Genomic DNA, 24,685 nt, shown 5'->3' with positions numbered 1-24,685 from the left:
CACATTGGGCGTCAGGGAGTGAGATTTCGCCGATATTCTGGTTTTGCCTTGTAGGAGGTGATTGCATTCAGGCCCCGCCACAGCTGCCGAGCTCATCCTCATCCTCCAGCTTGGAGCAGAAGTCCCGTGGGGCCTTATCTGATGGCCTTAGGTCGTATCTTGACTTCATGTAGGTCACTGTATCATCGGACGTGAATGCCCAGTGTCTGGTCTTCAGGAGAGTGTGGATCTCAAGGTTCATCCAAGGTTTACGACAAGGGAGGTTCTACTGCAGTTGTACAGGGTCTTGGTGAGACCACACCTGGAGTATTGCATACAGTTTTGGTCCCCTAATCTGAGGAAAGACATTCTTGCCGTAGAGGATTTGAGTATAGGAGCAGGGAGGTTCTACTGCAGTTGTACAGGGTCTTGGTGAGACCACACCTGGAGTATTGCGTACAGTTTTGGTCCCCTAATCTGAGGAAAGACATTCTTGCCGTAGAAGGATTTGAGTATAGGAGCAGAGAGGTTCTACTGCAGTTGTACAGGGTCTTGGTGAGACCACACCTGGAGTATTGCGTACAGTTTTGGTCTCCAAATCTGAGGAAAGACATTCTTGCCAAAGAGGATTTGAGTATCGGAACAGGGAGGTTCTACTGCAGTTGTACAGGGTCTTGGTGAGACCACACCTGGAGTATTGCATACAGTTTTGGTCTCCAAATCTGAGGAAGGACATTATTGCCATAGAGGGAGTGCAGAGAAGGTTCACCAGACTGATTCCTGGGATGTCAGGACTGTCTTATGAAGAAAGACTGGATAGACTTGGTTTATACTCTCTAGAATTTAGGAGATTGAGGGGGGGATCTTATAGAAACTTACAAAATTCTTAAGGGGTTGGACAGGCTAGATGCAGGAAGATTGTTCCCGATGTTGGGGAAGTCCAGGACAAGGGGTCACAGCTTAAGGATAAGGGGGAAATCCTTTAAAACCGAGATGAGAAGAACATTTTTCACACAGAGAGTGGTGAATCTCTGGAACTCTCTGCTGCAGAGGGTAGTCGAGGCCACAGTTCATTGGCTATATTTAAGAGGGAGTTAGATGTGGCCCTTGTGGCTAAGGGGATCAGGGGGTATGGAGAGAAGGCAGGTACGGGATACTGAGTTGGATGATCAGCCATGATCATATTGAATGGCGAATGGTGCAGGCTCGAAGGGCCGAATGGCCTCTACTCCTGCACCTATTGTCTATGTTTCTATGTTTACTCTTTACGCAGAGAGTGGTAGCGGTGTGGAATGAGTTTCCAGTGGAAGTGGTGGAGGCAGGTTCATTGGTATCATTTAAAAATAAATTGGATAGGCATATGGATGGGAAGGGAATGGAGGGTTATGGTATGAGTGCAGGCAGGTGGGACTAAAGGGAAAAAAGTTGTGTCGGCACGGACTTGTAGGGCCGAGATGGCCTGTTTCCGTGCTGTAATTGTTATATGGTTATATGGTTACTGATCGGGAAACACTCAGAAGGATTTTGTCGGGATGAAGTGCTCCATACGTTTCTTTATGAAGTCTGTAACGACTCGTTCAAGTCCGTTGCCGATGTCTTGAATATTGCCCAGTCTACAGACTCCAAACAGTCCTGGAGTCGTTCCTCTGCCCCTGACCAGCTCTGTACAGTCCTCACCTCTGGGGACAGGAAGAAACAGCACCACAGTATGGTCGGATTTACCCAAGTGGGGGCGAAGGTATAGAACGAGGGGGCGAGAATCTCTGGAATTTCTCTGCACAGTTCCCTGAAGGTGGAATCTCATGTAGATAGGGTGGTAAAGAAAGCTTTTGGTGTGCTGGCCTTTATAAATCAGAGCATTGAGTATAGAAGTTGGGATGTAATGTTAAAATTGTACAAGGCATTGGTGAGGCCAAAGAATGGGCTGAAAGATGGCAGATGGAGTTTAATGCTGATAAATGTGAGGTGCTACATCTTGGCAGGACAAATCAAAATAGGACGTACATGGTAAATGGTAGGGAATTGAAGAATACAGTTGAACAGAGGGATCTGGGAATAACTGTGCACAGTTCCTTGAAGGTGGAATCTCATATAGATAGGGTGGTAAAGAAAGCTTTTGGTGTGCTAGCCTTTATAAATCAGAGCATTGAGTATAGAAGCTGGGATGTAATGTTAAAATTGTACAAGGCATTGGTGAGACCAATTCTGGAGTATGGTGTACAATTTTTGGTCGCCCAATTATAGGAAGGATGTCAACAAAATAGAGAGAGTACAGAGGAGATTTACTAGAATGTTGCCTGGGTTTCAGCAACTAAGTTACAGAGAAAGGTTTGAACAAGTTAGGGCTTTATTCTTCGGAGCACAGAAGGCTAAGGGGGGACGTGATAGAGGTCTTTACTATGATGAGAAGGATAGACAGAGTTGACGTGGATAAGCTTTTCCCACGGAGAGTAGGGAAGATTCAAACAAGTGGACATGACATGAGAATTAAGGGACTGAAGTTTAGGGGTAACATGAGGGGGAACTTCTTTACTCAGAGAGTGGTAGCGGTGTGGAATGAGCTTCCGGTGGAAGTGGTGGAGGCAGGTTCGTTGGTATCATTTAAAAATAAATTGGATAGGCATATGGATGAGAAGGGAATGGAGGGTTATGGTCTGAGTGCAGGCAGGTGGGACTAAGGGGAAAAAAGTTGTGTCGGCACGGACTTGTAGGGTCGAGATGGCCTGTTTCCGTGCTGTAATTGTTATATGGTTATATGGTTAAACACAATTCTTAACGGATTGGACAGGCTAAAAATAAATTGGATAGTTATATGGACGGGAAGGGAATGGAGGGTTATGGTCTGAGCGCAGGTAGATGGGACTAGGGGAGATTATGTGTTCGGCACGGACTAGAAGGGTCGAGATGGCCTGTTTCCGTGCTGTAATTGTTATATGGTTATATTCGATGTGATTGACACTTTGTTATATAGGCCCCAATTCACCCACGCCCAACAAGATGCCTACCTGAGCTAGTTCCACCTGCCGGCGTGCGTTTGGCCCAGTTCCTGACAAACCTGTTCCTGTTCCAAGTGCGTTTTAGATGTTGTTGTGGTTCCTGCCTCAAGTACCTCCGCTGGCAGCTCGTGTACCTGTCCCCACCACCTTTGTTCCCTATAGATCTCCGCTAACCCCCCCCCTCCCCCCGTTTATCTATGTGAGTCAGAGTGAGTTGGACCAGGCGGTGGTTTTTCACCATCTTTCCACTGATTCGCCCTCCGTTTTCCAGAACGTCCCTCGAGTCCAGGAACCTTTGTCTGGCAGCCCAGTCCACATGGACAGGTCGGGGACGGTGTGGCTGGCCCCAACAACAGTCTGGCTGTGACACACTTCCTCAGGGACAACATCGACACAGGTGCGGGAGTGTGTGTGTGTGTGTGTGTATATGTGTGTGTGTGTGTGTGTGTGTGTGTGTGTGTGTGTGTGTGTGTGTGTGTGTGTGTGTGTGTGTGTGTGTGTGTCTGTCTGTGTGTGTGTGTGTGTGTGTGTGTGTGTGTGTGTGTGTGTGTGTGTGTGTGTGTGTGTGTGTGTGTGTGTGTGTGTGTGTGTATGTGTCTGTGTGTGTATGTGTATATATGTGTGTGTGTGTGTGTGTGTGTGTGTGTGTGTGTGTGTGTATGTGTGTGTGTGTGTGTATGTGTGTGTATATGTGTGTGTGTGTGTGTGTGTGTGTGTGTGTGTGTGTGTGTGTGTGTGTGTGTGTGTGTGTGTGTGTGTGTGTGTGTGTGTGTGTGTGTGTGTGTGTCTGTGTGTGTGTGTGTGTGTGTGTGTGTATGTGTGTGTGTGTGTGTGTGTGTGTGTGTGTGTGTGTGTGTGTGTGTGTGTCTGTGTGTGTGTGTCTCTGTGTGTGTGTGTGTGTATGTGTGTGTGTGTGTGTGTGTGTGTGTGTGTGTGTGTGTGTGTGTGTGTATATATATATGTGTGTGTGTGTGTGTATATGTGTGTGTGCATGTGTGTGTGTATGTACGCGTGTGTGTATGTGTGTGTGTGTGTGTATATGTGTGTGTGTGTGTATGTGTGTGTATATGTGTGTATGTGTGTGTGTGTGTGTGTGTGTGTGTATGTGTGTGTGTGTGTGTGTGCGTGTATATGTATGTATGTGTGTATGTGTGTGTGTGTGTATATGTGTGTGTGCGTGCGTTCCTGATGTTGGGGAAGTCCAGGCCAAGGGGCCACACACAGTTTAAGGATAATGGGGAAATCTTTTAGGACCGAGATGAGAAAAACATTTTCACCACTAATTTCCACCCGGCACTGAAATACACCTGGACCATCTCCGACACTTCCCTACAATTCCTTGACCTCACTATCTCCATTGCAGGTGATAGACTTCTAACCGACATACACTATAAACCCACTGACTCCCATGGCTATCTGGACTACACTTCTTCCCACCCTGCTTCCTGTAAGGACTCCATCCCCTACTCCCAATTCCTCCGTCTACGCCGTATCTGCTCCACGGATGAGGCGTTCCACACCAGGACATCTGAAATGTCCTCACTATTCAGGGAACGGGGGTTCCCCTCCTCCACCATAAATGAGGCTCGCACCAGGGTCTCTTCCATACCCCGCAACACTGCTCTCTCTCCCCATCCCCGCACTCGCAACAAGGGCCGAGTCCCCCTAGTCCTCACCTTTCACCCCACCAGCCATCACATACAAAAAGTAATCCTCCGTCAGTTTCGCCACCTCCAACGTGACCCCACCACTCGCCACATCTTCCCATCTCCCCCCATATCTGCCTTCCGCAAAGACCGCTCCCTCCATAACTCCCTTGTCAATTCTTCCCTTCCCTCTCGGTCCACCCCCTCCCCGGGCACTTTCCCTTGCGGCCGCAGCAGATGCAACACTTGTCCCTTTACCTCCCCCCTCAACTACTTTCAGGGACCCAAGCAATCGTTCCAGGTGCGACAGAGGTTTACCTGCATCTCTTCCAACCTCATCTATTGCGTCCGCTGCTCTAGATGTCAGCAGATCTATATCGGTGAGACCAAGCGGAGGTTGGGCGATCGTTTCGCCGAACACCTCCGCTCGGTCCGCAATAACCAAGCTGACCTCCCGGTGGCTCAGCACTTCAACTCCCCCTCCCACTCCGCCTCTGACCTCTCTGTCCTGGGTCTCCTCCATGGCCACAGCGAGCAGCACCGGAAATTGGAGGAACAGCACCTCATATTCCGTTTGGGGAGTCTGCACCCCGGGGGCATGAACATCGACTTCTCCCAATTCTGTTAGCCCTTGCTGTCTCCTCCCCTTCCTCAGCTCCCCTGCTGTCTCCTCCCACCCTCCAGCCTTCCGGCTACTCCTCCTTTTCCCTTTCTTGTCCCCACCCACCCCCACCCCTGATCAGTCTGAAGAAGGGTTTCGGGCCGAAACGTTGCCTATTTCCTTCGCTCCATAGATGCTGCTGCACCCGCTGAGTTTCTCCAGCTTTTCTGTGTAACCTTCAATATGATCATGGCTGATCATCCAACTCAGTATCCCATCCCTGCCTTCTCTCCATACCCCCTGATCCCTTTAGCCACAAGGGCCACATCTAACTCCCTCTTAAATATAGCCAATGAACTGTGTGGCCTCAACTACCTTCTGTGGCAGAGAATTCCACAGATTCACCACTCTCTGTGTGGAAAATGTTTTTCTCATCTCGGTCCTAAAAGATTTCCCTCTTATCCTTAAACTGTGCCTCTGGGTGGATGTACGTGTGGGCTCCATGGACTGGATGGGCCGAAGAGCCTGTTTCCCTGCTGTTCGACTATGACTAATCCGGAGGTATTCACTCAATGGTAATTTAACCCCTCCCACCTCTCTATCTCCCCCTCTCTCTATCTCCCTCTGTCTCTCTCCCTCACTCTCTCTCTATCCCTCTCTCTCTCTATCCTTCCCTCTCTCCCTCTCTCTCCCCCTTCCTTTCCCTCTCTTCTTTCCCCTCTCCCTCTCTCTCTATCCCCCTCTCTCTCCCTCCCTCTCCCTCTCTCTATCTCCCTCTCCCTCTCTCTCTCTCTCCCTTTCCTCTCTCCCTATCCCTCCCTCTCCCTCGCTCCCTCTCACTCTCCCTCTCTCCATTCCTCTCCCTCCCTCTCTCTCTATCCCTCCTTTCCTCTCCCTCTCTCCCTTCCTCTCTATCTCCCTCTCCCTCTATCCTTTCCTCTCTCTCCCTATCCCTCCCTCTCCCTCGCTCCCTTCTCATTCTCCCTCTCTCCCTTCTCACTTTCCCTCTCTCTCTCCCTCTATCCCTTTCTCCCTCCCTCTCCCTCTCTCTATCTCCCTCTCCCTCTCTCCCTCTCTCTCTGTCTCTTCAATTTTCAATTTTCAAACGTGATTGGCATGATAAAAAACATTGTTATATTGCCAAAGTATCCCTCTCTATCTCTCTCCCTCTCTCTCCTTCTCTCTCCCTCCTTCTTTCTATCTCCCTCTCTCCCTCTCCCTCTCTCTCCCTCTATCTCTCTCTCTCCCTCTCCCTCTCTCTATCTCTCTATCCCTCTACCTCTCCCCTTTCCTCTCTCTCTCCCTCTCCCCTTTCCTCTCTCTCTCTCCCTCTCCATCCCTCTATCTCCCTCTCCCTATCCCTCCCACTCTCTCTCTCTCTCTCTCTCCCCCTCTCACTTTCCCTCTCTCCCTTCCTCTCCCTCTCTCACTTTCCCCCCCTCTCTCCCTCTCTCTCTATCCCTCCACTACCCCCCTTCCACTTCATGTTCCTCCAGCAACCAACTTTGATTACGACAGCTTCTTTGAGCGTAAGATTGAGGATAAGAAGAATGACCACACATACCGTGTGTTTAACACCGTGAACCGCAAGGCGGATGAATACCCGCTGGCAGAACACTACCCCGGGTCGCTGGAGGGGAAGGCAGCTGATGTGTCGGTGTGGTGCAGCAACGACTATCTCGGAATGAGCAGTCATCCCCATGTACTCAACGCCATCGTGTAAGTGCGCAGAGTAACACGCACACACATAGATGGACATGTAGAAGGTACACAAAATTGCTGGAGAAACTCAGCGGGTGCAGCAGCATCTGTGCAGCGAAGGAAATAGGCGACGCTCTCACTCCCTCTCTCCCTTCCACCCCCTCTCTCTCTCCTTCCCTCTCTCCCTCCCTCTCCCTCTCTCCCTTCCTCTCTCTCTCTCGCTCTCTCTCGCCCTCCCTCTCCCTCTCTCCTTTCCTCTCTATCTTCTCTCTCCCTCTTTCCCTCCCTCTCCCTCTCCTTCCCTCTCCGCCCTCCCTCCCTCTCTCTCCTCTCCCTCCCTCTCTCTCTATCCCTCCCTCTCTCTCCCTCCCCCTCTCTCCCTCCCTCTCCCTCTCTCCCTTCCTCTCTCTCTCTCTCTCTCTCTCTCTCTCTCTCTCTCTCTCTCGCCCCTCCCTCTCTCTCTCTATCTTCCTCTCCCTCTTTCCCTCTCCCTCTCTCCTTCCCTCTCTCTCTCTGTCAATCCCTCCCTCTCCCTCTCTCCCGCCCTCCCTCTCGCTCTATCCCTCCCTCCCTTGGATGATCAGCCATGATCATATTAAATGGCGGTGCAGGCTCGAAGGGCCGAATGGCCTACTCCTGCACCTAATTTCTATGTTCTATGTTTCTATGTTTCACCCTCTCTCCCTCCCTTCTTCAGACTGAGAAGGAAGGAAAAAAGGAGGAGGAGACAGCTAGAGGGTTAAGGAAGGGGAGGAGACAGCAAGGGCTAGCAAAATTGGGAGAATTCAACGTTCATGCCATCCGGACGCAAGCAGCCCAGGCGGAATATGAGGTGCTGTTCCTCCAATTTCCGGTGTTGCTCGCTCTGGCCATGGAGGAGACCCAGGACAGAGAGGTCGGATTGGGAATGGGAGGGGGAGTTGAAGTGCTGAGCCACCGGGAGGTCAGCTTGGTTATTGCGGACTGTGAGCGGAGGTGTTCGGCAAAACGATCGCCCAACCTCCGCTTAGTCTCCCCGATGTAGATCAGCTGACATCTAGAGCAGCGGATGCAGTAGATGAGGTTGGAGGAGATACAGGTAAACCTCTGTCGCACCTGGAACGACTGCTTGGGTCCTTGAATGGAGTCGAGGGGGGAGGTGAAGGGACAGGTGTTGCATTTCTTGCGGTTGCAACGGAAAGTGCCCGGGGAGGGGGTGGTACGGGAGGGAAGGGAAGAATTGACAAGGGAGTTGCGGAGGGAGCGGTCTTTGCGGAAGGCAGACATGGGGGGGAGATGGGAAGATGTGGTGAGTGGTGGGGTCACATTAGAGGTGGCAAAACTGACGGAGGATTATGTGTTGTATTTGCCGGCTGGTGGGGTGAAAGGTGAGGACTAGGGGGACTCTGCCCTTGTTGCGAGTGGGGGGATGGGGAGAGAGAGCAGTGTTGCGGGGTATGGATGAGACCCTGGTGCGAGCCTCATCTATGGTGACATATAGAGATTGACGCATGGTGTATGCACACAGCGAATATCCTCTTGCGTAAATTTGGTGCATGTGCAGATGTGGTGAAGATGTCGCTATTTCGAGCATACTGCACACCACTCTACACTGCGCACCTGTGGTCAAATTATGGAAAGGCAAGTTTGCAGAGACATATAACGGTGACATGAAAACACTGCTCAGGAACCCTAGATGGTAAAAAATCTCTGTGTAAAAAAGAGAGGGAGGGAGAGAGAGGGAGAGGAAAAAGAGGGAGAGTGAGGGAGAGACAGAGAGAGAGAGGGAGGACGGGAGAGAGAGGGATTGACAGAGAGAGAGAGGGAGAGAGGGAGAGGAGAGAGGGAGAGGGAGGGAGAGAGAGAGGGGGAGGGAGAGAGGGGAAGGGAGAGCGAGAGGGAGAGGGGAGAGAGGGGGGAGAGAGAAGGGAGAGGAGAGGGAGAGAGAGCGGGGTAGAGAGTGAGGGAGGGAGGGATAGAGAGAGAGAGTGGGATGGAAAGAGAGAGAGGGAGAGAGAGGGCGAGAGAGGGAAGGAGAGAGAGAGAGGAAGGGAGAGAGAAGAGAGGGAGAAGGGAAGAGAGGGAGAGAGAGAAGGGGAGGGAGAGGGAGGGAAAGATAGAGAGAGAGAGAGGGAGAGAGGGAGATATATATATATAGAGAGAGGGAGGGAAAGAGGGAGGGAGAGAGAGGAAGAGAGACAAGAGAAAAGAGAGAGACATAGAGAGAGAGGGGGGAGGGAGGACAGAGAGAGGAGGGAGAGGGAGAGAGGGAGAGAGAGGGGGGGGAGAGAGGGAGGGAGAGAAGGGAGAGGGAGGGAGAGAGAGAGGAGAGGAGAGGGAGAGAGAGAGAGAGGGAGATAGAGAGGGAGAGAGAAGAGGGAGAGGAGAGGGAGAGGAGGTAGGGTGATAGAGAGAGAGAGAGGGATAGAGAGAGAGGGGGGAAAGGAGAGAGGAGAGAGGGAGGGCGAGAGGAGAGAGAGAGAGGGATAGAGAGAGAGGAAGGGAGAGAGGTAGAGGTGAAAGAAGAGAGGGAGAGGAAAGGGGAGTGAGAGGGAAGGAGAGAGGTAGAGGGGAAAGAAGAGAGGGAGAGGAAAGGGGAGTGAGAGGGAGAGAGGGAAGGATAGAGAGAGAGAGGGATAGAGAGAGAGAGTGGAGAGAGAGGGAAAGAGGGAGGCCGAGAGGGAGAGAGGGAGAGGGAGATAGAGAGAGAGAGATAGAGAGGTGGGAGGGGTTAAATTACCATTGAGTGAATACCTCCGGATTAGTCATAGTCGTACAGCAGGGAAACAGGCTCTTTGGCCCAGCCAGTCCATGGAGCCCACACGTACATCCACCCAGAGGCACAGTTTAAGGATAAGAGGGAAATCTTTTAGGACCATATAACTATATAACAATTACAGCACGGAAACAGGCCATCTCGGCCCTACAAGTCCGTGCCTAACAACATTTTTTTTCCCTTAGTCCCACCTGCCTGCACTCATACCATAACCCTCCATTCCCTTCTCATCCATATGCCTATCCAATTTATTTTTAAATGATACCAATGAACCTGCCTCCACCACTTCCACTGGAAGCTCATTCCACACCGCTACCACTCTCTGAGTAAAGTTCCCCCTCATGTTACCCCTAAGCTCCTGTCCCTTAATTCGGAAGTCATGTCCTCTTGTTGAATCTTCCCTATTCTCAAAGGGAAAAGCTTGTCCACATCAACTCTGTCTATCCCTCTCATCTTTTTAAAGACCTCTATCAGGTCCCCCCTTAACCTTCTGCGCTCCAGAGAATAAAGACCTAACTTATTCAACCTATCTCAGTAACTTAGTTGCTGAAACCCAGGCAACATTCTAGTAAATCTCCTCTGTACTCTCTCTATTTTGTTGACATCCTTCCTATAATTGGGCGACCAAAATTGTACACCATACTCCAGATTTGGTCTCACCAATGCCTTGTACAATTTTAACATTACATCCCAGCTTCTATACTCAATGCCCTGATTTATAAAGGCTAGCATACCAAAAGCTTTCTTTACCACCCTATCTCTATTTTGTTGACTGTGGGACATTTTTTTCACACACAGAGAGTGGTGAATCTGTGGAATTCTCTGCCACAGAGGGTAGTCGAGGCCACACAGTTCATTGGCTATATTTAAGAGGGAGTTAGATGTGGCCCTTGTGGCTAAAGGGATCAGGGGGTATGGAGAGAAGGCAGGTACGGGATACTGAGTTGGATGATCAGCCATGATCATATTGAATGGCGAATGGTGCAGGCTGGAAGGGCCGAATGGCCTCTACTCCTGCACCTGTTGTCTATGTTTCTCTGTCTCCTGCCTGCTGTAACTATAGCCGGTGATTGGCCCCGCAGGGAGACGGTACAGAGGCACGGAGCCGGGGCAGGGGGCACCCGCAACATCTCGGGGACCAGCAAGTTCCACGTGGAGCTGGGAGAGGGAACTGGCCGGCACAGCAAGGATGCACACTCCTCTCTCAAGGCTTTGTGGCAAAAACGATCGAACATAGCCTCCTCATGGAGAACCTTCCTGCTTTTGCAGAGACGGGGGACCCTCTTCACCCTGGCTAGAATGGAGGGGGGAGGGGGAGGACGGTGGGGAGGGGCGGGAGGGAGAGGGAGGGGGGGGAGGGTGAGGGGGAGGGGTGGGGAGGGGTGGGGGGGGAGAATGAGAGGAGGGGTGGGGTGGGGAGGGGGGAGAGAGAATGAGGGTGGGGGGGGGGGGGGGAGAGAATGAGATTGAGGTGAGGAGGGGAGGAGAGGGAGGGAGGGAGAATGAGATTGATGGGGAGGGGGGGAGAGAGAGAGAGAAATGAGGGTGGGGTGGGGGGGGGGAGAGGAATGATAAAAGGGGGGGGGGAGGGGGGAGAGGGGGAGAGGGAATGAGGAGGGAGAGGGGGGAGAGGGAGAGGTGAAGATGATGGGGGGGGGGTGGGGGGGGAAGGAGGGAGCGAGGGGGGGAGGGGGAGGGAGAGAGGGAGTGGATGAGGTTGGGGGGAGGGGTGACTGGGAGGGGAGAGAGAGAGAGGGGGAGAGGGAGGGGGAGGGGAGGAGGGGGAGGGAGGAGACTGGGGGTGAGGTTGGGGAGGGGGGGGAGAGGGGATGGGAGAGGAGAGGAGGAGGAGGGAGGGGGAAAGGGGGGGGGAGGGGGGGGGGGAGAGGGGGGGGGGGAGGGGGGGAGAGAGGGGGGGAGGGAGGGAGGGAAGGAGAAAGGGAGGGAGAGGGAGGGAGAGAAGAGAGGGAGGGAGAGGGAGGGGGACGGAGGTGAGGGGAGGGGGAGAGGGAGGGGGAAGAGGGGGAGGGAGGGGGGAGAGGTGGGGGGGGGGGGGGGAGGTGGAATCAGGAGGGGGAGGGAGAGGAGAGGGAGAGAGAATGAGGGGGGGGGTTGGGGGGAGAGGGGAGAGAGAGGATGACGAATGTTGGGGTGGGGGGGGAGGGGAGGGAGAGAAGAATGGGGGGGGGGGGGGGAGGGGAGGGGGGGGGGGAGGGAGAGAGGAATGAGATTAGGGGAAAGGGGGGGAGGAGGGGGAGAGAGGAGAGGATGAGGGGAGGGAGGGAGGGGGAGGGGGGTGGGGGGGGGGGGGGGGGGAGGGGGAGAGGGAGGGAGGAGAGAGATGAGGATTGGGTTGGGGGGGGGGGAGGAGAGAGAGAAGGGGGGTGGGGGTGGGAGGGAGGGGGGGGAGAGAGAATGAGGATTGGGGTGGGGAGGGGGGAGAGGGGGAGAGGGGGGGGAGGGGAGAGGGAGGGAGGGGGGAGAGAGGAATGAGGTTGGGGGGGAGGGAGGAGGGGGAGGGGGAGGGGAGGGAGAGAGAATGAGATTGGGGTGGGGGGGGGAGGGAAGGAGAGAGAAGAGAGGGTTGAGGTGGGTGGAGGGGGAGAGGGAATGAGGTTGGGGGAGGGGGGAAAAGGAGGTTGGGATCTGGGGAGCGGGAGAGAGAATGAGGTTGAGGTGGGGAGGGAGGAAGAGAGAGAGAATGAGATTGAGGGGTGGGGAGGGGGGGGGGGAGTGGGAAGGAGAGAGAATGAGGGGGGGGGGGAAGGGGGGAGGGAAGGAGGGAGAGAGAGAATGAAGGTGGGGGTGGGAGGAGGAGAAATGAGGAGGGGATTGGGGGGGGGGGACGGGGGGAGAGGGAGGGGGAGGGGAGTGAGGTGAGGGTGAGGGGGGAGGGAGAATGGGGGGAGGGAGGGGGAGGGAGAGAGGAATGAGGGGTGGGGTGGGGAGGTGGGGGGAGGAGAGAGATGAGATTGGGGGGGGGGGGGGAGAGAGAGAGGGGAGAGGAGAGAGAGAATGAGGTTGGGGTGGGGAGGGGGAAAGGGAGAGAGAATGAGGTTGGGGGAGGGGGGGTCGAGGGAGAAGAGAGGGGGAGGTTTGGGGGGGGAGGGAAAGTGAGAAGGGACTGTGCGGGGGGGGAAAGGAGATGGGAGGGAGTGAAGTGTGGGGAGGAGGAGGGGGATGGGGAGGAGGGAGTGAGAGGGGATTGTGTGGGGGAGGGAGGAAGATTTACTAGAATGTTGCCTGGGTTTCAGCAACTAAGTTACAGAGAAAGGTTGAACAAGTTAGGGCTTTATTCTTTGGAGCGCAGAAGGTTAAGGGGGGACTTGATAGAGGTCTTTAAAATGATGAGAGGGATAGACAGAGTTGACGTGGATCAGCTTTTCCCACTGAGAGTAGGGAAGATTCAAACAAGGGGACATGACATGAGAATTAAGGGATTAAGGAATTAAGTTTAGGGGTAACATGAGGGGGAACTTCTTTACTCAGAGAGTGGTAGCTGTGTGGAATGAGCTTCCAGTGGAGGTGGTGGAGGCAGGTTCGTTTTTATCATTTAAAAATAAATTGGATAGTTATATGGACGGGAAGGGAATGGAGGGTTATGGTCTGAGCGCAGGTATATGGGACTAGGGGGATTATGTGTTCGGCACGGACTAGAAGGGTCGAGATGGCCTGTTTCCGTGCTGTAATTGTTATATGGTTATATGGGGGTGAGGTTGAGGAACAAGGAGGATGGGGCAGAGGGGGGAGAGGGAGGGGGGTGGAGTGAGTCGTGGGGGGGGGGGGGGAGGTAGGAAGAGGGGATGGGGAGGGATTTAGAAGGGGGAGTGTGTGCAGGAGCAGGGGCGGGAGGGTTAGAAGTCTAGGACAAGGGGCTCACAGTTTAAGGATAAGGGGGAAATCTTTTAGGAACGAGATGAGAAAAACTTTTTTTTCCCCACACAGAGAGTGGTGAATCTGTGGAACTCTCTGCCACAGAAGGTAGTTGAGGCCACACAGTTCATTGGCTATATTTAAGAGGGAGTTAGATTTAAGAGAGCCTGTCCAATCCCTTAGATTTTTCTGCAGTTGTATAGTGCTCTGGTGAGACCACATTAAAGACTTCCCTCTTATCCTTAAACTGTGTGTGTGTGTGTGGCCCCCTGTTCTGGACTGCCCCAACATCGGGAATAATCTGTGTTTAAGAAGGAACTGCAGATGCTGGAGAATCGAAGGTACACAAAAATGCTGGAGAAACTCAGCGGGTGCAGCAGCATCTATGGAGTGAAGGAAATAGGCAACGTTTCGGGCCGAAACCCTTCTTCGCGAATAATCTTCCTGCATCTAACCTGTCCACAACCCCTTAAGAATTTTGGAAGTTTCTGTAAGATCCCCCCTCAATCTTCTAAATTCCAGCGAGTACATAGGTAGTCGAGGCCACACAGTTCATTGGCTATATTGAAGAGGGAGTTAGATGTGGCCCTTGTGGCTAAAGGGATCAGGGGGTATGGAGAGAAGGCAGGTACGGGATACTGAGTTGGATGATCAGCCATGATCATATTGAATGGCGAATGGTGCAGGCTCGAAGGGCCGAATGGCCTCTATAGAAACATAGAAATTAGGTGCAGGAGTAGAGGCCATTCGGCCCTTCGAGCCTGCACCGCCATTCAATATGATCATGGCTGATCATCCAACTCAGTATCCCGTACCTGCCTTCTCTCCATACCCCCTGATCCCCTTAGCCACATCTAACTCCCTCTTAAATATAGCCAATGAACTGGCCTCGACTACCCTCTGTGGCAGAGAGTTCCAGAGATTCACCACTCTCTGTGTGAAAAAAGTTCTTCTCATCTCGGTTTTAAAGGATTTCCCCCTTATCCTTAAGCTGTGACCCCTTGTCCTGGACTTCCCCAAACATCGGGAAACAATCTTCCTGCGTCTAGCCTGTCCAAACCCTTAAGAATTTTGTAAGTTTCTATAAGATCCCCTCTCAATCTCCTAAATTCTAGAGAGTATAAACCAAGTCTATCCAGTCTTCTTCAAAGACAGTCCTGACATCCCAGGAATCAGTCTGGTGAACCTTCTCTGCACTCCCTCTACTCCTGCACCTATTGTCTATGTTTGTAAACAGCCCATCTGTAACCCGCAGGGTGTGAGTTTTACTCGGACGCTGGGAATCACGCATCGATGATCCAGGGCATCCGGAACAGCGGAGTTCCCAAGTACGTTTTCCGGCATAACGACGCCCAACATTTGGAACAGCTGTTGAGGGAGTCCCAGCCGGAGACGCCCAAAATAGTTGCATTTGAGACGGTGCACTCCATGGATGGTGAGTGGTGAATGTTCCCTCTCCTCCCTATCGCCCAACCACACTGGCCACGGTGGAGCAGCGGTAAAATTACGGTTAGAAGCGTCGGAGATCCGGTTCGATCCCGACTACGGGCGATAACTGTACGGCGTTTGTGGGTTCCCCCCGTGGAGAAACAGACTCATAAGACACATAGAAACATAGAAACATTGAAATTAGGTGCAGGAGTAGAGGCCATTCGGCCCTTCGAGCCTGCACCATTCGCCATTCAATATGATCATGGCTGATCATCCAACTCAGTATCCCGTACCTGCCTTCTCTCCATACCCTCTGATCCCCTTTAGCCACAAGGGCCACATCTAACTCCCTCTTAAATATAGCCAATGAACTGTGTGGCCTCAACTACCCTCTGTGGCAGAGAGTTCCAGAGATTCACCACTCTCTGTGTGAAAAAAGTTCTCCTCATCTCAGTTTTAAAGGATTTCCCCCTTATCCTTAAGCTGTGACCCCTTGTCCTGGACTTCCCCAACATCGGGAACAATCTTCCTGCATCTAGCCTGTCCAACCCCTTAAGAATTTTGTAAGTTTCTATAAGATCCCCTCTCAATCTCCTAAATTCTAGGGATCTACGCTCCAGTGACCTTTCGTGAAATCACCCTATACCTACCCAATTTATTTTTAAATGTTAAAATCGAACCTGCCGGCCTCCGGCACTTCCACTGGAAACTCATTCCACACCGCTACCACTCTCTGAGTAAAGAAGTTCCCCTCATGTTACCCCTCCCTTAATTCTGAAGTCATGTCCCCTTGTTTGAATCTTCCCTACTCTCAATGGGAAAAGCTTATCCACGTCAACTCTGTCTATCCCGCTCATCATTTTAAAGACCTTTATCAAGTCCCCCCTTAACCTTCTGCGCTCCAAAGAATAAAGACCTAACTTGTTCAACTTGTCCACACCGGCCAACTTATCCCAGCTACATGTGTCCCACCTACCTGCGTTTGGTTCATATCCCTCCAATCCTGTCCTATCCATGAACTTACCTTACCATTTCTTAAAATTTGGGATAGTCCCTGCATCAGCTAAAACCTCCGGTAGATCATTTGTGTGAAAAGGTTACCCCTCAGATTCCTATTAAATCTTTTCATAGCAAAAGGATTTGAGTATAGGAGCAGGGAGGTTCTACTGCAGTTGTACAGGGTCTTGGTGAGACCACACCTGGTATTGCGTACAGTTTTGGTCTCCTAATCTGAGGAAGGACATTCTTGCCATAGAGGGAGTACAGAGAAGGTTCACCAGACTGATTCCTGGGATGTCAGGACTGTCTTATGAAGAAAGACTGGATAGACTCGGCTTGTACTCGCTAGAATTTAGGAGATTGAGAGGGGATCTTATAGAAACTTACAAAATTCTTAAGGGGTTGTGGACAGGCTAGATGCAGGAAGATTGTTCCCGATGTTGGGGAAGTCCAGAACAAGGGGCCACACACACAGTTTAAGGATAAGGGGGAAATCCTTTAGGACCGAGATGAGAAAAACATTTTTTCACGCAGAGAGTGGTGAATCTCTGGAACTCTCTGCCACAGAAGGTAGTTGAGGCCAGTTCATTGGCTATATTTAAGAGGGAGTTAAGATGTGGCCCTTGTGGCTAAAGGGATCAGGGGGTATGGAAAGAAGGCAGGTACAGGATACTGAGTTGGATGATCAGCCATGATCATATTGAATGGCGAATGGTGCAGGCTCGAAGGGCCGAATGGCCTCTACTCCTGCACCTATTGTCTATGTTTCTATGTTTCTAACCTCTTTAATCCTATACTGAAATCATCTTGTTATGAAGGCCAACATTCCATTAGCTTTACCATTTAACCATATAACAATTACAGCACGGAAAACAGGCCATCTCGGCCTTACAAGTCCATGCCGAACAACTTTTTTTCCCTTAGTCCCACCTGCCTGCACTCATACCATAACCCTCCATTCCCTTCTCATCCATATGCCTATCCAATTTATTTTTAAATGATACCAACGGAACCTGCCTCCACCACTTCCACTGGAAGCTCATTCCACACCGCTACCACTCTCTGAGTAAAGAAGTTCCCCCTCATGTTACCCCTAAACTTCAGTCCCTTAATTCTGAAGTAATGTCCTCTTGTTTGAATCTTCCCTATTCTCAAAGGGAAAAGCTTGTCCACATCAACTCTGTCTATCCCTCTCATCATTTTAAAGACCTCTATCAAGTCCCCCCTTAACCTTCTGCTCTCCAGAGAATAAAGACCTAACTTATTCAACCTATCTCTGTAACTTAGTTGCTGAAACCCAGGCAACATTCTAGTAAATCTCCTCTGTACTCTCTCTATTTGTTGACATCCTTCCTATAATTGGGCGACCAAAATTGTACAGCATACTCCAGAATTGGTCTCACCAATGCCTTGTACAATTTTAACATTACATCCCAGCTTCTATACTCAATGCTCTGATTTATAAAGGCTAGCATACCAAAAGCTTTCTTTACCACCCTATCTATATGAGATTCCACCTTCAAGGAACTATGCACGGTTATTCCCAAATCCCTCTGTTCAAATGTATTCTTCAATTCCCTACCATTTACCATGTAAATGTGAATACTGTACACAATACTGCAGATGTGGTCTCACCAGAGCCCTGTGCAACTGCGGAAGAACCTCTTTACTCCTATACTGAAATCGTCTTGTTATGAAGTTGGTGAGGCCACAACTCTACTACTGAGCCATCCATTCACCAGCCACTCTCCAAACACTCGGTGTGAGGCTGTTTCTGTTTCCTGTCGCCTAGGGGGGATCTGCCCGCTGGAAGAGTTGTGCGATGTGGCTCACAAATACGGGGCGATCACGTTCGTGGATGAGGTCCACGCGGTGGGTCTGTACGGGCGTCAAGGTGCGGGCATCGGCGAGCGTGACGGGATCCCGCACAAGATCGACATCGTCTCGGGAACCCTCGGTAAGTCAGTGCCGAACGTCCTCGACCCTCTGGGTTCCCTGCAAAGAGTAGGAGTAAACGGGTCCTTTTCACAATGGCGGGCAGTGACTAGTTTAGATTCTGGAGTAGGATGATGCGTACAAATTAGCCAGAAAAAGCAGCATACCGGAGGACTGGGAGAAATTCAAAGACCAACAGAGGAGGACAAAGGGCTTAATTAGGAAAGGGAAAATAGATTATGAAAGAAAACTGGCAGGGAACATAAAAACTGACTGCAAAAGTTTTTAGAGATATGTGAAAAGAATGAGATTAGTTAAAACAAATGTAGGTCCCTTGCAGTCAGAAACAGGTGAGTTGATCATGGGGAACAAGGATATGGCGGACCAATTGAATAACTGCTTTGGTTCCGTCTTCACTAAGGAAGACATAAATAATTTGCCGGAAATAGCAGGGGACCGCGGGTCAAAGGAGTTGGAGTAATTGAGTGAAATCCAGGTTAGCCAGGAAGTGGTGTTGGGTATATTGAATGGATTAAAGGCCGATAAATCCCCAGGGCAGATAGGCTGCATCCCAGAGTACTTAAGGAAGTAGCTCCAGAAATAGTGGATGCATTAGTAATAATCTTTCAAAACTCTTTAGATTCTGGAGTAGTTCCTGAGGATTGGCGGGTAGCAAACGTAACCCCACTTTTTAAGAAGGGAGGGAGAGAGAAAACGGGGAATTACAGACCAGTTAGTCTAACGTCGGTAGTGGGGAAACTGCTAGAGTCAGTTATTAAAGACGGGATAGCAGCACATTTGGAAAGTGGTGAAATCATTGGACAAAGTCAGCATGGATTTACGAAAGGTAAATCATGTCTGATGAATCTTATAGAATTTTTCGAGGATGTAACTAGTAGCGTGGATAGGGAGAACCAGTGGATGTGGTGTATCTGGACTTCCAGAAGGCTTTCGACAAGGTCCCACATAAGAGATTAGTATACAAACTTAAAGCACACGGCATTGGGGGTTCAGTATTGATGTGGATAGAGAACTGGCTGGCAGACAGGAAGCAAAGAGTAGGAGTAAACGGGTCCTTTTCACAATGGCAGGCAGTGACTAGTGGGGTACCGCAAGGCTCAGTGCTGGGACCCCAGCTATTTACAATATATATTAATGATCTGGATGAGGGAATTGAAGGCAAATCTCCAAGTTTGCGGATGACACAAAGCTGGGGGGCAGTGTTAGCTGTGAGGAGGATGCTAGGAGACTGCAAGGTGACTTGGATAGGCTGGGTGAGTGGGCAAATGTTTGGCAGATGCAGTATAATGTGGATAAATGTGAAGTTATCCATTTTGGTGGCAAAAACGGGAAAGCAGACTATTATCTAAATGGTGGCCGATTGGGAAAGGGGGAGATGCAGCGAAACCTGGGTGTCATGGTACACCAGTCATTGAAAGTAGGCATGCAGGTGCAGCAGGCAGTAAAGAAAGTGAATGGTATGTTAGCATTCATAGCAAAAGGATTTGAGTATAGGAGCAAGGAGGTTCTACTGCAGTTGTACAGGGTCTTGGTGAGACCACACCTGGAGTATTGCGCACAGTTTTGGTCTACTAATCTGAGGAAAGACATTCTTGCCATAGAGGGAGTACAGAGAAGGTGAATCTGTGGAATTCTCTGCCACAGAAGGTAGTTGAGGCCACAGTTCATATGAAAGTCCTGACATCCCAGGAATCAGTCTGGTGAACCTTCTCAAGAATGTCTTTCCTCAGATTTGGAGACCAAAACTGTATGCAATACTCCAGGTGTGGTCTCACCAAGACCCTGTACAACTGCAGTAGAACCTCCCTGCTCCTATAATCAAATCCATTTGCTATGAATGCTAACATACCATTGGCTTTCTTCACTGCCTGCTGCACCTGCATGTCTACTTTCAATGACTGGTGTACCATGACACCCAGGTCTCGTTGCATCTCCTCATTTTTCGGCCCGAAACGTTGCCTATTTCCTTCGCTCCACATAGATGCTGCTGCACCCGCTGAATTTCTCCAGCATTTTTGTCTACCTTGGGGTACGGGAGGAGAGAGGGATGGGGGGAGGAGAGGAGGTGTGGGGGAGGGAGGGGGGGGGAGGAGGGAGATGGGGTAGGGGGAGGGAGGGGGAAGAGTGTGGAGGGAGGGGTAGAGGGTGGGGGGGGGGGGGGAGAGGGGCGAGAGAGTGGGGAGGAGGGAGAGTAGGAGTGGGAGGAGAGAGGGAGGAGAGAAGTGGAAGAGTGGGAGGGAGGGAGGGGTAGAGGGGTAGGGGGAGGCGAGGGGAGTGGTGGAAGAGGGAGAGGGGGAGGGGGAGGGGGGGAGTAGGGGTGGGGGAGGGATGAGAGGGGTGGGGTAAGTGGGAGAGAGGTGGGAGGAGGGACAGAGGGGTTGGAGGAAGGGGGCGGAGGGAGAGAGGGAAGGGGGGGAGGTGGGAGGAGGAGGGAGAGAGGGAGATGGAGGGGGTGGAGAGAGGGGTGGGGGAGGGGAGGAGAGAGGGGAGGGGGAGAGAGGGTGGGGGGGCGATAGGGGTGGGGAGGAGAGCCCTGGGGTGGGAGGAGGAGGAGGGGAGAGGGGTGAGGAGAGGGAGATGGAGAGGGGGGGGGAGAGAGGGGTGGGGGTAAGTGGGAGAGGTGGAAGAGGGACAGAAGGGTAGGAGGAAGGGGGCGGAGGGAGAGAGGGAAGGGGGTGGGGGGGGGGGGGAAGGGATGGAGAGAGGGGAGGGGGAGGAGAGAGAGGGAAGAGGGGGTGGGGGAGAGTGGGATGGCGGTGGGAGATGGAGGGGGAGGAGAGGGAGATGGAGGAGAGGAGAGAGGGGAGGGGGAGGAGAGAGAGGGGAGGGGGAGGGAGAGTGGGGAGAGGGGGGGGGGTTAGAGAGGGAAGGGGGTGGGATAAGTGGGGAGGGAGATGGAGAGAGAGGGGGGGGAGAGAGAGGGAAGGGGGGTGTGGGGGAAGAGAGGGCTGGGGTGGGAGGAGAAGGGAGAGGAGAGGGAGGATGGAGGGAGGGGAGGAGAGAGGGGGGGAGGAGAGAGGGGGAGGGGGAGGGGAGGGGCAGAGGGGTAGGGGGGGAGGAGGCGGAGGGAGAGAGGGAAGGGGGGAGAAGGGGAGGGGGAGGGGGGAGGGGGGGGGGAGAGGGGGAGGGAGGCGAGGAGGGAGATGGAGAGAGAGGGAAAGGGGGGTGAGGGAGAGGGAGATACGGAGAGGGGGATGGAGAGGGGGAGGAGAGAGGGGAGGGGGAGAGAGTTCTTTGAGGTGGGGAGGAGGAGGGGAGGAGGAGGAGAGGAATAGTAGGGAGGAGAGAGGGGAGGGGGAGAGAGAGAGGGGTGGGAGGAGAGAGAGTGGAAGAGGGGGACAGAGGGGTAGGGGAAGGAGGCGGAAGGGAGGAGAGGGATGGGGGGAGGATGGAGAGAGGGGTGGGGGGAGGAAAGAGAGAGAAGGGGGGGGGAAGGGGGGGGGGGAAAAGTGGGGTGGGGGATGGAGGAGGAGGGAGGAGGGGGAGGGGAGAGAGAGGGATGAGTGGGGAGGAGGGGGGGGAGGAGAGGAATATGTAGGGGGAGAGAGAGGGGTGGGGGAGGGAGAGTGAGGAGAGGTGTGGGATAAGTGGGAGAGGAGTGGAAGAGGGACAGAGGGGTGGGAGGCAGGGGGCGGAGGGATGAGGTGGGAGGATGAGGAGGAGGAGAGAGGGAGAGGGGGAGAGAGAGAGGGAGGGGTGGGGGATGGGAGAGGGTGTGGGGGAGAGAGGTGTAGGGGAGGGGGAGGCGAGGGGGAGAGAGGTGTGGGGGAGGGGGAGGGAGATAGAGAGAGGGAGGGGGGGGTGGGGGAGAGGGGAGAGAGGAAGGGGAGAGAGGAAGAGGGGAGAAGGCGAGAGGGGAGGGGGGAGAGAGGGGTGGGGGGGTGTGGGAGAGAGGGCTGGGAGGGGGAGGAGAGAGGGGGACGGGGGAGAGAGAGGAGGTGGGGGAGGGGGAGGGAGAGAGGGGACGGGGAGAGAGGTGTGGGGGAGCGGGGAGATGAGGTGCCACCTCCAGTTTCAAATCCCATTTGGACTATTTTGGAGGCCCAATAAACCAAGCAACCTATATATGTTTCACTAAGATCCTCACATCTTTCTATCCTTTACTATCTAACTTCTTTTTCTTATTCAAATCTTTTTCCAATGTAACACAAAAAAAAGAAGTTGTACATAAAATGTATTATGAAAATATATATTAGGCACTTTGGTGCCATATGACTGAACTTACTTCTAATAAAATAAAATATTAAAAAAGATCGCCCTCCGATTGCTGTGAAATTGGGGTGCGCTGTCTTGAACGGTGGCGATCTTGCAGATGTCCGTTTTCTTTCATTTATTTTTATTATTTTTAGTACGTTAAAGTGTTTAGTCGGGGAGTCTAATCTTTTATGTGTGGGGGGGTGGTGGAGGGGAAAGGGGGAAACTGCTTTACAAGTCAAGTCAAGTCAAGTTTATTTGTCACATACACATACGAGATGTGCAGTGAAATGAAAGTGGCAATGCTCGCGGAACAACAAAACAACCAAACAAATTATAAACACAATCATAACACACATATTATTTTACGTAATAAATAATAGAAGGAAAAACGTTCTGTAGAGTTAGTCCCTGGTGAGAAAGGCGTTTACAGTCCGAATTGCCTCTGGGAAGAAACTCCTTCTCAACCTCTCCGCCCCCACTGCATGGCAACGGAGGCGTTTGCCTGACCGTAGCGGCTGGAACAGTCCGTTGCAGGGGTGGAAGGGAAGGGGTCTCTCATGATTTTGTTTGCTCTGGATTTGCACCTCCTGTTGTATAGTTCCTGCAGGGGGGTGAGTGAAGTTCCCATAGTGCGTTTGTTCGGCCGAACGCACTACTCTCTGCAGAGCCTTCTTGTCCTTGGCAGAGCAATTCCCGAACCAGATGGTAATGTTCCCAGACAAGTCCCTACCTGGGACTTTTCAAGTCCCTACCTGGTTGGAGAGGCTGCCTTCCTCCGAGCAGCAGCTTCGACCTGTCCTCGCGGCCTACCAACGGGTCCTGGAGCGACTTTTCCTGAGGGGACCTGGCCGGAGCCCGGGCTTTGGCGGCGGCGCGGAGCTGGAGCGCTGTCGTGGAGCGGGCGATGCCTTGCCTGGGTCGCCGCGCTGGAACTCCAGTATGCTGGGACCGCCGATAATAACATCCGCGGTTCTGTGGAGCGGCCAGCTGCGGCGCTGAACTTTACATCCGCCGAGATCGCCAGTGTGTGGGGCTACGTCTGTTGGCCTGGAGGCCGCGGTCTCCGGTAAGAAGGCGGTCGTTCCTGGCACCCAAGCCGCTGAGGGTTCTACCGACGTCGGAGTACCATCACACGGCGAGAACAGCCGGGAACATCGGGCCCCCGCAACGGTGACTGTGGAGGCCTCAATAGGCCCGACTTTGGGTGGACAAGTGGATGGGGACTGGACTTTGTGCCTTCCCCCACAGTGGGAACCATTGTGGGGGGATGTTTTGTGTTTTAGAAACATAGAAACATAGAAATTAGGTGCAGGAGTAGAGGCCATTCGGCCCTTCGAGCCTGCACCATTCGCCATTCAATACGATCATGGCTGATCATCCAACTCAGTATCCCATACCTGCCTTCTCTCCATACCCCGTGATCCCCTTAGCCACAAGGGCCACATCTAACTCCCTCTTAAATATAGCCAATGAACTGTGTGGCCTCAACTACCTTCTGCGGCAGAGAGTTCCAGAGATTCACCACTCTCTGTGTGAAAAAAGTTCTTCTCATCTCGGTTTTAAAGGATTTCCCCTTGATCCTTAAGCTGTGACCCCCTTGTCCTGGTTTTAATGTTAAACTTCAGATTCAGATTCAGATTCAATTTTAATTGTCATTGTCAGTGTACAGTACAGAGACAACGAAATGCATTTAGCATCTCCCTTGAAGAGCGACATAGCAAACGATTTGAATAAAAAATAAATAATAAGTGTCCGGGGGGGGGGGTGATTGGCAGTCACCGAGGTACGTTGTTTAGTAGAGTGACAGCCGCCGGAAAGAAGCTGTTCCTCGACCTGCTGGTTCGGCAACGGAGAGACCTGTAGCGCCTCCCGGATGGTAGGAGGGTAAACAGTCCATGGTTGGGGTGAGAGCAGTCCTTGGCGATGCTGAGCGCCCTCGCAGACAGCGCTTGCCTTGGACAGACTCAATGGAGGGGAGCGTGGAACCGCTGATGCGTTGGGCAATTTTCACCACCCTCTGCAGTGCCTTCCGGTCGGAGACAGAGCAGTTGCCGTACCATACTGTGATGCAGTTGGTAACGATGCTCTCGATGGTGCAGCGGTAGAAGACTTCTTGAATGCTATGTTGTATTTTTATTAGTGTGCTGCAGGGACATCTGAATTGCCGCTCGGGGACAACTAAAGTGCTTTGTATTGCAGCACAAGCCTAAACCATTTTTGTATCGGTTTTGCAGGTAAGGCATTCGGGTGCGTTGGAGGATATATCGCTGGGACATCATCGCTAGTGGACGCGGTGCGGTCCTACGCCGCTGGTTTCATCTTTACCACGGCGCTGCCGCCCATGGTGTTGGCCGGCGCGCTGGAGTCGGTGCGCGTTCTACGGGGCGAAGAGGGGGCCCGTCTACGGCGATCTCACCAGCGCAACGTTCGCCACCTTCGACAACTGTTGCTGGACGCTGGGCTCCCCGCCATTAACTGCCCAGTCACATCATCCCACATACATGTGAGTGGTTGAGAAGGGAACTGCAGATAGAAAGATTAGAAGCCATTC

General features: G+C 52.4%; 1 protein-coding gene across 1 annotated transcript in view; it reads left to right on the top strand.

The window, feature by feature from the left end:
• LOC129715109 (5-aminolevulinate synthase, non-specific, mitochondrial-like) overlaps positions 1-24,649 on the top strand; it is a 36,725-nt gene extending 12,076 nt beyond the window's left edge. The window contains exons 4-9 of the mRNA XM_055664979.1: positions 3,247-3,372; positions 6,719-6,941; positions 10,761-10,895; positions 14,802-14,986; positions 17,774-17,938; positions 24,369-24,649. Coding sequence (XP_055520954.1) covers positions 3,247-3,372; positions 6,719-6,941; positions 10,761-10,895; positions 14,802-14,986; positions 17,774-17,938; positions 24,369-24,649 — 1,115 coding nt within the window. The remainder of the gene's footprint in view (positions 1-3,246; positions 3,373-6,718; positions 6,942-10,760; positions 10,896-14,801; positions 14,987-17,773; positions 17,939-24,368) is intronic.
• Positions 24,650-24,685: the final 36 nt, after the last annotated feature.

This window comes from Leucoraja erinacea, unplaced genomic scaffold (assembly GCF_028641065.1).
Source record: "Leucoraja erinacea ecotype New England unplaced genomic scaffold, Leri_hhj_1 Leri_1017S, whole genome shotgun sequence".
In the NCBI taxonomy this organism is placed as follows: domain Eukaryota; kingdom Metazoa; phylum Chordata; class Chondrichthyes; order Rajiformes; family Rajidae; genus Leucoraja; species Leucoraja erinaceus.
The sequence above is the reverse complement of the archived record's forward strand: the minus strand, read 5'-3'. Positions and strand labels throughout refer to the sequence as shown.